The 18,416-nt window shown below is 41.4% G+C and overlaps 1 protein-coding gene across 1 annotated transcript in view; it reads left to right on the top strand.

The window, feature by feature from the left end:
* The window catches only part of LOC126457106 (methylosome subunit pICln), an 81,471-nt gene extending 63,412 nt beyond the window's left edge, over positions 1-18,059 (top strand). The window contains exon 5 of the mRNA XM_050093152.1: positions 17,686-18,059. Coding sequence (XP_049949109.1) covers positions 17,686-17,792 — 107 coding nt within the window. The 3' untranslated portion in view covers positions 17,793-18,059. The remainder of the gene's footprint in view (positions 1-17,685) is intronic.
* The last annotated feature ends 357 nt before the right edge of the window (positions 18,060-18,416 follow it).

The raw sequence follows: 18,416 nt of genomic DNA, 5'->3' as shown, positions 1-18,416 counted from the left end.
GCTTTAGGTCATAGTTATTGCTGCTTTTGTTTTAGCAGATTCCTCATTGTTGTAGTTGATGAGTGCTTGAAGAATTAGCTCATGTAGCTTAAAATGGTCGCCAACGACCTTGCCTCAGTGTTAACATCAGTTCCCTTAAGATCACTGAAGTTATGTGCTGTCAGACTTGGCTAGCATTTGAAAGGGTAACCATCTGTCTGCCAGGCAAGTGCTGTTGGCAAGTGAGTTGCACTCAGTCCTTGTCAGATCAATTGAGGAGCTACTTGAATGTGAAGTAGTAGCTCTGCTCACAAAAACTGACATTGGCCAGGAGTGTGGTGTGCTGACCACATGCCCCTCCATATCCGCATCCAGTGATGCCGGATGCATATTGGCTGAGGATGACACGGTGGTCGGTCAGTACCATTGGGACTTCCAAGGCATGTTTGTATGGAGTTTAGTTCACATCATTTATTGACACCAATGTTGTGGAGGGTAACACTAAAGTTTAGGTCCATCTCTTCAACATTGTACAGTTAATAAATTGTATAACACTCTTTTTGTGCTGGATCTTCAAATTATTCACAAAACGTAACGGTTGTTGCATCATCTGATAACTATCAGCATGAGACTCGTAACAGCCATGGCCCATTAAGTTGTATTTCACCAATTTAGTTAACCTTCACTTGATAATATTTTTTTTTCTTGTCCTTAAACTTTCCAGCCAATAACTTCTCTATAATCATAATTATGGGTCCTAGAATGCACTTACCTCTACTATGCTAGTTTTACAACCAGGAAATCAGCTTCGTCAGTTTTTGGTGAAGTTGATCGGTTCATTCGTTTTCAAACATTGAAGATAGACATGGATTGCTGTACAGATTTCTTTTGAAATGAGCCTAGTAGATGTTCTTATATCAAAGTTCTGATTTTTCCTGACCATAATCTTTGATAGGGCATTGTTTGAATGCTGGAAAATGACTAAATGTGGAATATGAAACAGTTTTGCTGCTGTTTTAATAAATACAGACATTGATTGTGACCACTGAAGAAAGAGGGTAGCTAGTAACAAGAGTATTTTCTCTGAAACTTGGGGGCATTAAGGGCTTACTTACACCGTTGAACTGGAATGACAATGCTAATGAATCATTAACCAATTAAACTTCTAGGCTGACTCACATAAAAGATGAGTAACACATTGGCCTATTAAACTTTGTATGTAGAACCTACAGGCCAGGAGACATGCCATCAGATTTTCAGAAAAGTGTCATCCTTGTAACTGTGAAATGGAAAGGGCGTATAAGTGTGAGAATTACTGCAGAATCAGCTTAACATCTCGCGCATCCAACTTGCTGACAACAATGATATACAGAAGAATGGAAAAGAACAGGAGGAATCCATAATAACCAGTGTATCCATCATCTGCAAATTGCCTTAATAAATTATTTACATCTGCTCTTGAGTGAGATGATGAGAAATGTACGTTATGAAAAATGAAGGAGAAATGTTTTCAATGTTTTAATGTCAGCAGAAGTAAAGGAAATTTTGAGGATCAGTTTGGGTTTAGGAAAGGTAAAGGCACCAAAGAGACAGTTCTGACATTGCACTTGGTAACAGAAATGAAGTTAAGAGAAATCAAAGACACATTCATAAGATTTGTCGGAGTAGACAAAATTTTCAACAGTGCAAAATGTTCAAAATTCTGAGAAAAATACCAGTAAGCTATAGGAAGACTTTGGTAACATATAGTATCTACCAGAACCAAGAGGGAACAAAAAGAATGGAAGACCAAGAATGTAATGCTCCAATTAAAAAGGACGAGAGACAGGAATACGTTCTTTCACATCTCCTGTTCAATCTGTACACTGAAGAAGAAACAACGGAAAAAAAGAGATTGAAGAGTAGGTTTTAAATACAAGGTGAAAGGATATCAACAATGAGGTTCACTAATAACATTGATCTTATCACTTCCTATCCAGAATAAAGTCCAAATCCAAAGGGAGGGTCATCAATGAAACATAACACTTACCGCTGAAAACATGTTCATTATGAACACCAGCATACAACCAGAACATAATCGAAGTCTTTGATGGAGAATGCAGCCATTTTTACGATCATCAAATATACGGAATTACAACATAAGAACTTTCGAGAAACTTCCAGAAATGATAAATACTGGATGACAAATAATTGCAGATGATCAGATTTGAACTGGTGACCTCCAGCACACCAGCCAATGATGCTAACCACTACACCACACTGCATGCAGCATGGCATGTGGCATTGCTTCCTCTCCTGGAGAAACAGCACCCCACCGTTCCACAAGTTCTCATTGGAGATGACTACAGAAACCTGTATCTAGATCTTGTCAATGATCCTCCGTTGACAGCACTGGCAGATTGTCACAGTCTGGTTGTGTTGTCATGTTGTCTTCACTGTGACAAGGATCAAAGATAACCGCACCTATTAAAGCCTCGTGATTGTCAAGCAGGCCTTCAGTTTCCTCGAACAAGAAGCCCCCATTATCGGTCTCTGCCTTGGGACTGTAGTAGGGCTTCATACAGAGGACATGGATAACATCTATGCACTTTTGTCTTTTTGATGAAGCATCATAATCTGTTACTTCGTGTCTATATCTGACAAGTGATGAAGGATGCAATACGGACCAAACTGACACTTTAGTAACTTTCTAGATAGTCACTTGACCCGTGAAGGCATAAAAATCCATAGCAAGTGCCCTGGTGTGTATCTAGCAGGCTGGTGCTTGGTGTTACAGTACTCTCACCCTTCATCCTAGGCATCTAGGGTCCATATGAGGTCTACCTGTCTTGCACTTCAGTCCTGGTAATCAAGGTATTTCACATAGCCATCTTGCATATCAACTGGTTGAAATGATGTACCATTATTGTTTCTGCCTTGAGATCGTGAAGCAGAAGGAACAGTGTGAAGGCTGTAGTGTCTTTCTTTGCTGTGTTATGTGCGAATGTCACAACAGCCAATATTGTATCCCAGTCTCTCAGTTAAACATCAGTGTGCACGCAGAGTATATATGCCAATGACACATTAAAGTGTTACATGCCAATGACACATTAAAGTGTTCTTAGAGACAATTTGTCTGCAGGTGGTAGGCAGTCGTCATCCTGTCGGTGAAATTACCTCAGATACTAGTCTCAACTGTAAAACTTCCCCAATCCAGTTGCAATTTGTAGAGCTACAGCAACTGACACAGCTTTGGTGACCTCCCCGGGGGCTCTCCACTCTTCGGTGAGCTTGTGCTTGGCTACAAGGGGCCTCGGCCTTTGCAGCACCTCTTCCATTTCCATGCTGCATATCCATCTTTCTACTATTCTATTTCCTCTCAGTTAGGGAATATGTGTGGGATATTTTCAGGAGTGTATTCTGAGTTTTTAATACCCTGACATCAGAACAGCCCCTCATTTGTTTTTTCTTTCGTACATCATTCTCCATCTCCTGCTCTTCCTCCGCTTCAGCATTTGATGTTCCTCTCTGTTTCTTATTCCTCCCTCTGCAATACTGAAGGCCAGGCCATGTGTTTGACATGTAACAGATGGCTGGGTAATGCGTAATTTCCAGCCCCAGGTTGACAGTTAGGGTTTGCATGAACCCCCTGTTACAGGCCAGGCCAAGGGAGGGACGATTGCCTTAGCTGCTACCTTCCCAAATTGCCAGTTGGTCCCTCTATCTGGAGTTTGGGAGGTGTGACCTGAGGTGTGAACAATCACCTAAAGCGGGTGAGCCCCTCTCTGAGGGGGGAGCCCACAGTTGGGAGCATGCCATTGCGGACGCTGGCAATCGTAGGGGATTTTTTTGCAATGAGCCAATTACCATCTCGGCCTACGTCTCCTAAACGTAAACAGAATGAGGCTAAAGATTCAAAGAATCTCCCAGGTGCACATCTGTTCCTCATGGTATTATGTACTGAAGGAGGTCAGTCCTTTGCTACAGTTAATCCATTTATTATGCAGAAAGATGTTGATGCAATTGCAGATCCTGTTAAATCCTGATAACCTGATGTATTGCTATCAGTATCAACATTACTGCCACACTCGCATATCCTGTCAAAACATGGCCAAATGTGTTACTTGTGGAAGGGAATCTCAAGAGGGCGATTGCTCCCCTCCTTCTCCCACACTGTATCAGTTACCTTGGCAACCCTGCTGCCTCAACACGAGAATGTCCCATGTATCAGCAGGCTGACCAGGAGATCCGGGAGAAGGAATAAGCACCTTACCTGGTCACTCGCAAGTTGTTGGCTAGTCGAAAGCCCCGCATTTTACCATCTGGCACTTAACAGTACCGTTCTTGGTACACCTCGCTCCATGGAGGGTGTGGCCATGCAGACTTGCTACCTCAAATTCAGCACTGCAGTTGTAAAATAGCCTAGTATGTCTATAGCATCGCCATCTCCTCCTCCTCCAGCTGCGCAACAAACCACCAAATCTCTGCCCCTGGCTGTGAAATTACTTGCTTCACAATCATCAGGACAGAAAGGACAAAAGGAATACTCCCGTGAACAGTTCTTTCGACCTTCTGGCCAACAAATATTACACAATGGGAAGGGCTAAGACACAGCCAACTGATTCTACTCAAATTTGGCAGGTCACTTGTGTATAACCTAAAATGAAGGACTCTTAAGATATTTTGGCTCAACACCCTCCCGTTTTTGAGCTCGATAGGTAATTGTAAATAGAGCATTTTCATCATCAGGTATGGGGTCCACATATGCATACGTTTCCAGAAATAGAGGAAAGAAACTCTTACAAATGCTGCTTATATATCCACATGGTAAACACCTTTTGCGGAGAGCATCAACAGAGTAACGGCGAAGGTAACTGGCTGGTAAACGGATAACCCGGGATTGAATCTCGAGGAAACCTAGTGGATGTTATTCTTCTCATTTGTATTTTTCTGTATCTCAATTAATAAGAGGGTTAATAAGGTAATTAAATCAATAAGAAATGATAAAAAGGTAGGCATATAAATTTCTCAGACCTCTTGGGATAGTAAACAAGTAATATGTTACTCCTGGTCACTTTACAATGGCTCTTCCAGTCACTGTTACATGTCCTCGCTTTTCGTCAAACAACTAGAGGCATGGTACTTGCCATATAAACATTCAAAACAAATATACTTGTGGCACCAAGAACATTTAATGAATGCAGTCTTTTGACAGCCATACTGTCCTTCTGAAGAGTCGGCTGAGAACAAACTTGGTTTACATTTAGAAATACATCTTTTTCGAGAATTAATTTTAATGCGTACCGCGCATACAATATCATTGCCTAAAAAAGAGGTGCTGAAAATTTGGTTATGAATTATGCTGTGAATAGTTACTGCATTCGTGCGGTTGTGCAATTTACGCTGGATTTTCAGTAGCACACTGCAATTCTGAAGCCTTGAAATAAAGTTTAACCTGGCGGTAGAAATAAACATCACATGGCTGGCAAACAGGTGTGCAGTATGGGGGTGTTATTTTTGCCGTGCACGTCTGCTGAGCCTCGTCATATACAAACATGGTGTCATGCATTAGAATATTAGTTTGCCCACCTCAGGAATCCAATATTACATAAAACTTGTTACCAGAAAACACATTAAAGAAATGTTCTGTAAATCACATTTGTCAATTTCCTGGATTTGGAGCAAGTAATGTAAACATTTTTCAACAAGTCAGTTAAGTGGTTGACCCCTTCTATAACCTGAAGAACAAATATAACATTCATTTCTTGTAAACACAGGAAAACCTTAGGCAACACTTTTCCAGAGGCTGTGATGGCATATTGCGCCATGTACGAATGTCTTTTTTTTTTTTACTCCCAACTGCGACAAGGGTTCCCTTTTTTTTTTTCTGTAATGACATGCGTCGAATGTTCACAGGATATTCACATGCTGTTTGATCGGTGTCGATCACATAATCAAGATTAAAACCGGTAATATGTGATGCCCAAGATAATGATGCAGTAAACGTAAATCCTTGTTTGACGTATATTGAAGTGCTGTACCTACAGCCCACTCCTGGAGTATTCTTGTTGTTACATTCTCGACGACAACGAAATTTGACAGATTGGTCATACGTCCAATTATTTAACACCTGGTATTTGTCGTGTCTTGTCACTCCTTTAACAATATCATTTTCCCACAATTTTAGGTCCTTCTTCCTTTTCAGGGTTGTTGTTGCTCCATTCTTTTGCAGTGTTTGTAGGTTCCAATTTGGGTGATTCCTGGCTAGCGCTACTGCCTTTACTTTTGCTTCAAGAGGTATAGCGCCGTAGTTCAGTTGTTTTGTAATCTTGCTGCATATTTGGCATTCAATAAGCCACATGTGGCCCCCAAGTTATACTAAATGACTAGGATCTTGGGAAGCTCAGTAATTGTTTACTGCGTAAACTCGGGTTTCCTGAGCCAGGAACTGGTGAGCGCCATCAATCTTCTGTAAATGTAAGCCTGGTCACACTTCAGCAATCCGTGTGCAGTGTGGTGGTGAAAAGTTGTGTGTCACAAGGAATGGGGATCTTGGCTTAACTGCCTGCATCATGAGGATGGTACAAACATCTACAAAAAAGCTCAAGGTGTCCTGCATGCTGATGGGATGCTTGAATGTTGAGGCAGAGCAGGCGTTAGCAAGCAACCTCTAGGGAAGCTGCCTACTTTCAGTTGTATAAAGCTTGCCTAGGCAAGTGTGGCTCTGTCTGGGTAGACCCATATTTTGCTAGCTGCTTGTGGTATTGAGATTGAACCCTTGAACTTCTCCCTTTCAGTCCCAGTGGAATGGGTGTACTGCTGGAGGATATCAACACCCCAGCTTAATAAGAAGGCTTTTGTCACCAGTCCTCCGGATACATTAAGTACTACAAAGACCTTTGTTTCATACTGCTTGAAAAAGTTTGACCCTTCTACATTCGAAAAGGTTTAGAGGGAACAGCTGGCACTTTAAAATCAGTATAGCAACTGTGAAATGTTACACTATCTGTTGAAATTTCTAGTTCCCAACAAGTAACGAACCTACAGAAAGCCAAATGCCCCAGGGAATAGGCAATCAACAGAGAGCTACACAATGCCTTGAACTACAGCAAAGGTATTGTCTTGCAGAGACCTTGTCGGTATTTACAAAGATAAACTGAAAGGTGCATGGGATCCAGAAGATACCATTGACATTCAAAATATAATGGAAAAGATTAAATGACAATCTGATCAAATCGAACTGTTTTATCCTTACATTCAATAACAGGAAACATCCGCAGGATATCGTGACAGGATTCCTTCACTTAAATTTGTGGCCTTGCACTGTTTTAAACACCAGCACTCTGGCACACCACTCCAGTGTGTAAAGAGAAGCCACTTGTGGCAATTGTGATAAAGCTGCCCGCAACGACATCTTCTGTTCGTTTCCTCCAAAGTGTGTAATTTTCTCTGGGGACCATCATGTCTGGAGTAGACACTGCAGTGTGTACCTCAAAGATAGGAAGATACAGGTCAGAACACTGAAACTCATCCCAAGGTTGAGAAACAGGTGGAGAAATGGGGTGGAACAAATAGATACTACAGTGGAGCATTGATCGGTTCAGGATGCATTTGAAGGAACAAACTCATAGCTATGACTTCTCCTTCCCTTGTGTGTACAGGAAACACATTTTAAACTTACTGACGCCCCTTTGCATTCAGTGTGAGGATGACCTGAATGGGGGCAGGGCCAAGGAAGGGTAGCTGTGCTAGTCGTAACACACACCACTCCTCTGCTCTGTCTTTAGCTTCTTACCTGTAACCAGTTGCCACTCAAGTTTGTGTTACTGCCACAGGAAGCTATAGCTTCTGAGGCTGTCAAGGAGCTTACAGACAAACTCCCTCGGCCATTTATCCTACTGGGTGGTTTCAATGCCCATATTGTATTATCGGGCCCAAACTCTGTGCGTGCCAGGTGTTGAGTTGTAGAGAGCCTTAGAATGTCTCAGGAGCTGTGCATCTTTAATGTGGGTAATCCCACTCATTTCTGTGCTGCTACTAGATCATCCACAGCCATCAATCTCTTTTTATGCACTCCAGTCATTGCAATCTCTGCTTAATGGGAAATCACCGATCATCTTCATTCCAGTGATCACACCCCCCTCTAGATTCACTTACTGGATGAAAGGAAGCTTCTGAAATGGATAATCTACTGAGCTAACTGTACACTGTTCAACCAGCTTGCTGTATTTGAACACTGAGGCAGCATCCAGAAACAGATGGACCACATCACATGTTTCGTCCGCCATGCTGCTGACTTATCCATCCTGATTTTCGGTAAAGGCAGTCATTTGCAATGGCAGCAGCGATGGAGCAAGTGCATTTCCAAGCAATGCCTGGAGACATCGCCCAGAACACCACAGAGCATTTTGCAGTGAGTGCTGTCACTGCCATCCATGTCCGTCCATGGAGAGGGTCTAGTTGGACTTCAGATCCAAAAATTTTGAGGTTTAAAACTGCTCTGCCATGTGGGAGTGGGATTTGGCACTGTGCCCTGTCATGACAAATTGCAACAGTATAGCAAGCTGTGGCACTTGTAAGTAGTGTCAGAGGAAATCCTCCGTGAATTTTTTAATTAAATGTGATGGATAGGACGCTTTCCCAACTTGTAGAGAGAGGCAGTAGCTAGCCGAGTGTTGCCATAAAAAGCTGTGTAGGAAAGGCCTTGGAATGAATGGTTAACAATTTTCTTGTTTTGATATTGGAGTCCAGGCAGCCCCTTACCCACTCTTAGTGTAGGTTCAGGAGATGTTGATCCATTGTCAGCAAGCTGACCTTGCTAGAGACGGCTATCCAGCAGGCTTTCCTCCGTCAACAATATTGGGTATATTCTTTGATGTCATTAAGGTATATGACACTACTTGGAGACACAATGTGCTAGGGCAGCTCCATCTATGGGGCTTTCATGGCAACCTCCCCATCTTGAGTCCATATCTAAGTGCATTTTAGGTACCAAGTTGTCGACATGCTGTTGTATAGTTTTAAGCAGGGGATTGGTGCTCTGTAGGAAAGTGTTTTAAATGCTACTGTGTTTTCTATAGCCATAAGCAGTGTAACATCTATGATAAGTAGTCCTGTACAGTGCTTCTTATTCATGGGTGATTTTGCAGTTTTTTGTTTCATTTTAATTATTCTTGTCATTTTGATTTACCTGATTTATACAGAAGGTATGCCATTCTCTTCTCCATTTTAAAGACTTTGAGATTTCTGGGCCTCATTTTTGACTGCACACTGTAGTTAACAACACCTGAAGGACCTGAAGACTATGATACAAAAACCACTAGAAATCTTAAAATGCCCTAAACAGAGGTCTTGGGGGAGCAGACAGGGCGCATCTGGCTCACTTTTAGAGGGCTTTCTTGTGATCACTGCTAGACGATGGGTACATAGTGTGCAGATCAGTGAGGCATTCTTACCTGAAGACCGTTGACATTAACCACACTGAGGGGATCAGGCAGTTCATGGATGCTGAAACACCCCCGTTAAAATTCCTTTATTGGATTTTGTGTAAATTATCGTAGCCGCCAAACAATTATTATGATTATATGACCGTGTGCTTAATGGAAGAAAGGCCATCGGTTTTTCTGCTGGTTTCGTGGGTATTTCAACCGAGTGCAGCTGTTCTGAGATTGAATAGTGGAAATGACAGAAACTTTATCTATTATTAAGGAACACAAAGGTTGCGATGTACAAACTGATATATATTTCCTACTAACACACAAATGCTGAGGCAGTTGCTACCTTCGCCTTACACGTCTAACCACAGTTATATCTTTTTTATTGATTGTTGATTTTCAGTGCTTCGTCACACGCAATGCTGGTGGTTAAAATTCACTGCAATCCATGGTTGTTGCTGGCCGACGCGGTTGACGCGAAACACGTAATTCGGCACTTGTCACTTTTGGTGTCATATCACTCGCGAATCGGTATCGATGAGGGTCCACCCCACGACAATTAGGGGAACGCGCTCATCTGTCACACTTCGGTGAATTTACTCGACCACCATTCTTGCCCGTCTCTCCAGTACCACTTGTCACTCGACACACTCCAGTACTACTCTGCACTCAACACTCGTCTCACTGCCTCCTGCAGCGCTTGACAATCGACTCCTGTCTACTATTGACCTGGGCATCGGATACTAGCATCTATGTTTGTGGGATCACGGATCCCTTACAATGCTCATGCTTAGTCCCTGTGCTGAGGCTGCGGAAATGTCACTCACCATCCAGCGGCAACTCCTCATGGTGCATCAGGCATGTAATTTCCTCATGCTCTCAAGTCACACGCATACGATATTGTTGCTCATCCACCTATGGAACATCTTTTCTCTTATCATCCCTCAGCGACAAGACTGTTTGAGATCAACATGAGGTTTGAGATGAGGTCACTTTCTGTGGGGCAAGTAAAATGCTAAATCCAGGGTTTTAAAAGACTTCCACACTATTTGCTGTAGAGGCCTAGAATAATTTATGTTGAGTGCAATACAGCAGAGATTGCACTACTGCAGCTGTTTGTACTGCCACATTTTACAACTTTAAAATGAACACCACAACTGTATAGTGCTGTTCTTGGATGGGTCTAATCAGGGAGACTTCGTTGGTTCCTGTGTTGTTTTTTCTGATCGTGTCCTCAAGATCAGGTTGCTTCAAGAACTCACTGTGTTTGAAGCAGAACTGTACGTGATCATGAGGGCACTAGACCAAATGAGTTATGTTGCACCTTCTAATTTGGTCATCTGATCCAACTCTGAGAGTCCTCCACTCTCTACAACACTTGTACTCTGGGTATCCAGGGTGCCCTTCTCCACTTACAAAGGCTTGGGAAGGATGTTTCTTTCTTACTGGCTGCCAAGGCTTACAGATATTAAGGAGGATGAAATAGCAAATTTAGCAGCCAGTGAAGTGTGTTGCATTCCTCTGTTAGTTCAGTATGCCATTCCCCTGTCTACTATCACCTCACTGTTGAGATACAGATTCAAGCATCAATGGGAAGCAGAGTGGCTGGAAGTGACAGACAATAAGCTGCTTCTGGTAAAGTATGCAACTCAACTGTAGCATACCTTCTTCCAGCCACTCCGACAGGATGAGGCCCTTCTACTAGTCTTTGCATTGGACACAGCTCTGTGGCACTTGGCTCCATGCATCAGCAAGAGGACTCTCCAGTTTGTGGTGCTTGTGACATACATGTCATGACGTGCCACATCTTGGTAAACTATATTTTTTATACAGCCAAGAGGACACCAGTTAATTTGCTGATCAATTTGGTCTCAATTTTAATTGACAGTGATGTACTTGTAGTACTTCTTTCATGAAATGTCCAACATGTTTCCTAGAATATTAGGATGACATTTTTAACATGTTATCAGGCAGGGTGACTGGCTTGTCCGTGCTTTTTGTTAGTGATAAATCAGACACATATTCTTGTTATTCTATTTTAATTTTCTGCTTGTCTTACTTGTGTTTTAATTCACAGTTTTAGAACATCTGACTATTTTTTCAGTATCTTACAGAATGTGAAATACTGTGTTTGTGTGGGCTATCATAAGTTAGATACGGAAAGAGTGAGTGCAGTTTTGTCTTAGAGTGCTTCGTACTTTTTTGTGTGATTTAACCACATTTATTTGTACTAATTTTTGTACGGGTGCTGATAACCTCATCATTGAGCACCCGTAAATAACCCCCCCACCCCACGCCACCCCAGCACATTCTCCAGATCTCTCACCAATTGAAAACGTCTGGTCAATGGTGGCCGAGCAACTGGCTTGTCACAATACGCCGGTCACTACTCTTGATGAACTGTGGTATCGTGTTGAAGCCGCATGGGCAGCTGTACCTGTACACGCCATCCAAGCTCTGTTTGACTCAATGCTCAGGCGTATCAAGGCCGTTATTACGGCCAGAGGTGGTTGTTCTGGGTACTGATTTCTCAGGATCTATGCACCCAAATTGCGTGAAAATGTAATCACGTCAGTTCTAGTATAATATATCTGTCCAATGAATACCCGTTTATCATCTGCATTTCTTCTTGGTGTAGCAATTTTAATGGCGAGTAGTGTATGTATAGTCTTCACAGATCCCTGTTGGAATGTCATGGAAAAACTTAAGATTAGCTGGCCGTAGATGAGATGGAATGTTGAGCATTCATTTCCATCCCATTGAATCATAGTTGCTCTTATACAATGTTTTGTTTATTAATAGGAATTAGCCTTTGGTCAGTTCCCCAATCTTAAAAGGCTGCTATTGTTTACAGCAATCCTGGAATTTTCATGCGTTCAGTAGCAATGTCATTTAGTGCAGTGGTGACTGAGAGTTTGTCCATGCTGCTGAGTTCCACTATCGGTTTCCTGGAAAGGCAGTGTTGGCATTGTTTTTGTATTCAACCATTACATTGTACTCTTAATGTCTCAGTGCCCATATTGCCAGTCGGTTGATCATTGAGGCTAGTCAGCCAGCATAGTCTGTCACAATGGTGATGCCATAACTGCTAGTGTCAGTATGAAGTTCTGTCTTGGAATTCTTGCCATACAGTGCTATGACTGGAGAAGTTATTAGCATCTCCTTAATGATAAGGAAAGATGTTTCTTGCATTTCATTCCAAAGAAATTTGGTGTCTCCTTGTAGTAGTTCTTGCAAGAAATGTTTCTTTATACAGAAGTCCTTTATAAATCGTTGGTAGTATGAGTACATTTCGAGAAAACATCTCACATCACGAATATATCGAGGAGAAGGAAACTCTGCTCTTATTTTCACTGGATTGGGATGGACATGATAGTCATTGACTAGATGTCCCCAGAATTTTTATTTCTCAGCTGACAATGAGGCACTTTTTTGACTCAGGTGGAGGTCTGCAATCTGAATGCTCTGCATCATGGTTGTCAGCTGATACAGATATTCTTCAAATATCTTTGGAGAAACGACAGTGTCATCCAGATAGCAAAGACACATTATCCATTTAATATGTCGAAACAGGTTGTCCTTCATAGGCTTCAAGATGGCTGGCATGGTCCAAATGGCATAACTTTCAACTCTTACAGACCTTCAAGAGTTATGAAGGTATTGTTTTCCAGTCAACTTCATCAGCCTCAATTTGCAAGTAGCTTATCTGCATGTTCGTAGTTGAGAAATACTTTGCTACTGCCATGCAGTCTAGGATGTTACGAAGGAGTGGCAATGGGCAAGTTCTTTTTCCGTAATTTGGTTCAGTCGGTAGTTGTCACAGAAATGCCATGGGCCATCATTGCTCTTTACAGGGACCACAGGAGAGGGCCAAGGACTCTCCAAAGATTCAGTGAAGTCATCTTCCAGCATATTCTCCACTTCCTCCTGAGTATCCATTGTTCAGCCAGCGACACTGTATATGTGTGCTGGCTGAGTGCTGGATGATCCCCATAATATTGTGTTTTTTGGTGTGCCGCATGGTCTGTCATATATGGGCTTCAAATTTGAAAGCATCTGCAAACTGGCACAGAATGGCTCTCTCTTGCCGATATTGTTCTTAGGTCAGGCTGGATCATATTGGAAATTTGACAATACCTTTCTGCCATCAGGTGTCTGTAGTGAGAGTGAAGCACAATTCTTTGTTGATGGCATTAGGCTGCCCTTTCTAGAATGTTTTGGCATGTCCCTACATGCATGTGTGTAGTGATAAGTTAATGGCTGCTTGTGGCAGTTATTGATTCAAAGTTCTCCTTGACCACCTTTGATGGTTATGATTGCCCATGTAGATTTATTTTGAGAACCTGAGTAGCTTCCTGTAATTGACAAAAGCTTCACAATTTAACTGATTATATAGACTGATGACTGGAATTTGTCTTGTTGATGATGGGATATCGCCATCTTCAACGGCAAACAGCTGCGCAGAGCAGTGTCCGTTATTTGTGCTTGTTGAAGTATTTCTGTCTTGAGATCCAATCTTTCAAAGTCTATGACTGCTTGTGATGCCTGTAAGAAGTTCCATAGAGAATAACATTTGACTACACTATTGATCAAATGTATCCGGACACCCCAAAAAACATAACATTTTTCGTGCTGCCAGGTACTCCATATCGGCGACCTCAGCAGACATCATGAGAGAGCAGAAAGGGCCGTACAGGGTAGCCGTGTGGTCTGAGGTGCCTTGCCGAGGTCCGAATCAGAGTCCTCCCTCGGGCATGGATGTGTGTGTGTTGTCCTTAGAGTAAGCTAGTTTAAGTTAGATTAAGTAGTGTGTAAGCCTAGGGACCGATGACCTCAGTAGTCTCATCCCATAGGAACTTACCATAAATTTCCAAAAAGAGCAGACTGGGGCACTCCGTGGAACTCACGGACTTCGAACGTGGGCAGGTGATAGGGTGTCACCTATGTGATACGTCTGTACGCAAGATTTACACACTCGTAAACATCCCTACGCCCACTGTTTCCGATGTGATAGTGAAGTGGAAATGTGAAAGGACACGTACAGCACAAAAGCGTACAGGCCAACCTCATCTGTTGACTGGCAGAGACTGCTGATAGTTGGAGAGGGTCGTAATGTGTAATAGGCAGACGTCTATCCAGACCATCACACAAGAATTCCAAACTGCATCAGGACCCACTGCAAGTACTATGATAGTTAGGCGGGAGGTGAGAAAACTTGGATTTCATCCATATAATCCTCTGTGTTCTTCTATAGAACTACTCTACTTCTCATCTGAATTGCATATTGCTCACATCTCACTTCCATACAAGGCTACAATCCACACAGATACCATTGTAAAGACTTCTTAGCATATAAATTTATTTTAAATGTTAACTAATTCCCCTCCTGCGCCCTCTCAGAAATACGTTTCTTGCTGTTCCCAGTCGGCATTTTGCATCTTCCATACCTTCTAAGGTCTCTTACCCTTTTTTAATTCCCTCAGTGTTGTCTAATTTATGTCAGCTGCATTCCATTATCCTTGTTTTACTTGTATTGATGTTAATCTTATTGTCTCTTTTCCCAGACATTAAATATTCTGTTCATCTACTCTTCAAAGTCCTTTGCCATCTCTGACAGTGTTAAAATGTTATCAGCAAACCTCAAAGTTTTCATTTCTTCTCTCTGAATGTAACTTTTACAAATTTGTCCTAGCTTTTCTTCACATCTTGCTCAATGTACAGATGGAAACATTGGGAATAGGCTACAATCCTGTCTAACTTCCTTCTCAACTATGACTTCTGTTTCATGTCTTTCCACTCTTATACCTGCAGTCTAGTTTCTGTACAAGCTGTAAATAACCTTTTACTCCCTATAATTTGTCTCCGTTACCTTCAAAATTTCGACGAGTGTGGTGCAGTCCACATTGTCAAAAGCATTTCTCTAATTTTGCTAATGCTATAAGCGTAGGTTTGCCGTTCTTCAACTTATCTTGTGAGATATGTCAAAGGGTGGCATTGCCTCATGTGTTCCTACATTTCTTCGGAATACAGAATCTTTCTCATGGTCGGCCTCTTTTTTTGTGGTCAGTTCCTATGGGACTAAACTTGACCTCTACCTGTTTTTCCTTTTTTCTGTAAATAATTCAGTCAGTATTTTGCAACCATGACTTGCTAAACTGATGGTTGTTAATATTCATTCCTGTCGGCACCTGCCTTCTTTGAAATTGGAATTTTATTTTCTTCTTGAAGTCTGAGGGTGTTTTACCTGTCTCATATCTTGCATACCAAGTGGAATAATTTTGTCATGGCTCCTCTTCCAAGGGTCTCAATAATTCTGAGAGAAATTCATCTATTATATGGGTCCTGTTTCTACTTAGGTTGTTCAGTCCTGTGTCAATCTTTTCGCAGTATTGTATTTCCACCTCATGTTCACCTACTCCTTCTCCTCTTTCTATTATATTGTGCTCAAGTTTGTTTCACACTATATATGCCTTCCACCTTTCAGTTTTCTTTCTTTGCTTAGTACTGTCTTGCTATCTGAGCTTTTGATGTTCATACAGTTGCTTCTCTTTCTTCAAAAGTCTATTTAACCCTCCTACAGGCAGCATCTACTTTTCCTGTAGTTCTCCTACTTCTACAGCCTTGCATTTGTTCTATAGCCATCCCTGCTTACTCAGTTTGCACATTCTCCCTTTCATTTCTTAAACGTCTGTATTCCTTTCTCCTGATTCAAGTGCTGCATTTTTTTTCTGTTTTCTCCTTTTGGTATTTTGAATTCAATGTCTCCTGAGTTATCCAAGGATTTCTACTAGGCTATGTCTTTTCTTTTGTGAACCTCTGCTGTCTTCTCTGTTTTATCCCTCAATGCTACCGATTTGTTTTCTATTGTATTCCTTTCCTCTGTTTCAGTCCAATGTTGCCCGAAGCTCACTCTGAAGTCACAGCTGTAGTTTTTCCTTACTTTCAGATGTTCACAGTACTGGCACAACAAGGCCCTGGTGGCTAATGTTGCAAGGCCATATCAGTTAACCATCCTGAATGTTTGCCCCTACAACTACTGAAAAGTTGCTGCCCCTCTTCTGGGACTTTGGGTTAGTCTTGCTATCCACAGGTATCCCTTCATTGTGTTGTGAATGCACCTATGGTACAACTACCTGTATTGTTGCAGTCTGTAAGCCCCCCGTCCACGGTTGTGGGGGTGGTGGTGGTGGGGGGGGGGGGGGTTTGAGGATTGGAATTAGAATATATTCAAATGACAACTGATGATTTAAAAATAAACTGTAATGGCAAGCATGTGTTCACTAAATCGATTTTAGAAAAATATTGGCTGATAAGACAACCTATTGGAAGGTCGGCAGAAGACATTAGAAAACATACAGGAGCAGTACAGATTTGTATAAGTGAAGACTGTGGCATGGAGTAAGCATTTGCCCAGCAGTGGATGTTAAACGGTAATGGAGGTTGGTGGTTTTTATTATGATTATTAACAGTGTCTTAATTGACTGGCAGCTTGTGACTGGCTGATCCCTGAGAAGGTCCAGCAACATAAGAATTGTGTAGCTAGCTGTTTGGAAATACTAGAAGTGAACTCTTATGGGATGACTGCTAAGAGTCCATCAAGGGGGATGTTCAGCTGCCTATTTGCAAGTTCTTTTAGTTGGATGTGACTTTGGCAATTTGGGTACCCTTAATCTACCCCAGAAAACCTATTGGGGAAGGGGAACTTACTTGAATGTGGAATCTGAACTACATATCATTCCTGGCATATCTACACATCGTTGGGAGGGGAAGGTTAGTATAAAGGCAGAGTAAAAAATTTCCCTGGGCAGACTGTGATTTGATTCCGCAACCTCTCTGTTTCCAGTTATGTGCCTTACCATGAGACCACCAGACCCAACCTATGGAATTGTCTATCATACGATTGCTCAGTCAGTTCGTCTGTTCTTTCCTAAGTAGTGTGTTTTCCCCATCCAAAAATAAGAATCAAAATGTAAGAATACGAATGTAATATCTCTGCCATAGTCGTCTGTGTCTCAACTCTCCTTACATCTCACAGGAAATCTTCATCTAACATTTTCATCTGATGCACGCTCTCATTTAAGCAATATACTATCACCACCTCAGAACATATCCATGTGCGAATTGAATCCCCTTATGCTATTACATAACATTACCAAGATGCCCTTTTATTAACAGAGTTCTCATAAAATATGTGATAAATGATTGAAATGGAATTACAGGGACTAAAAGAAAATTTTAAATATATTACCTGGTGCTAAACATTTAACTTGACTGTTCATGGACTTAATTTCAGATTCTTCGTTCACTGCTGCAAATGGGCAGCAGCAGCTGCAACAAGATGAGCCAATGGAAACAGAAGCTGGGCAGTTTGAAGATGCCGATTGTGAGCCAGATAATTAAGAACTTTAGTGGCAACTATTTCCTACTTTGATTTCGTTGTGTTCTGTTTGTTTGACTTGTTAACTACATTTTCTCATTTATGTTTGTTTATAAACATCACTTCATGAACGTGTTATTCAGGCGTGCAGGAAAGAAAATATTCTTGTATTTTAAAGTTAGTTATTATTTCTTTTACAGTCTGAAAGACCGAATGTTGGAGTTGATCTCTGTAAAATGGCAGAAAATTCCTTTGTAATAAATTTGTCAATAAAAGTATTTTTGTCACTATTTCTTTATCTGTCTTGTGTCCTGACAGAAGCTGTATTTAAAAAAGTTAGGCTGATTGATGAAATGCAGTTTTATTACGCATGTACCTCCCCGTCTATCTAGACATCAATAATTTTATCAATATATACCATTTTCTTTCTATTAACAATCACTTCTGTTGAAGAGATTATTTCTATATTGTATATTTAAAAAATTGTATAATAAGTAAATAAAAATAAAAGAAATGATACATGTTCACCAAGTGGTCACATTTACAGAGTAATTTGTGAAGCGAATGGGAAATGCCTCGTTCCACATAATTAAGATTAATCGTGCAAAATGATCCATTGAACATGAAACTAACTCTATAGATACACA

Source organism: Schistocerca serialis, chromosome 2 (genome assembly GCF_023864345.2).
Source record: "Schistocerca serialis cubense isolate TAMUIC-IGC-003099 chromosome 2, iqSchSeri2.2, whole genome shotgun sequence".
Taxonomy (NCBI): domain Eukaryota; kingdom Metazoa; phylum Arthropoda; class Insecta; order Orthoptera; family Acrididae; genus Schistocerca; species Schistocerca serialis.
The sequence above is the reverse complement of the archived record's forward strand: the minus strand, read 5'-3'. Positions and strand labels throughout refer to the sequence as shown.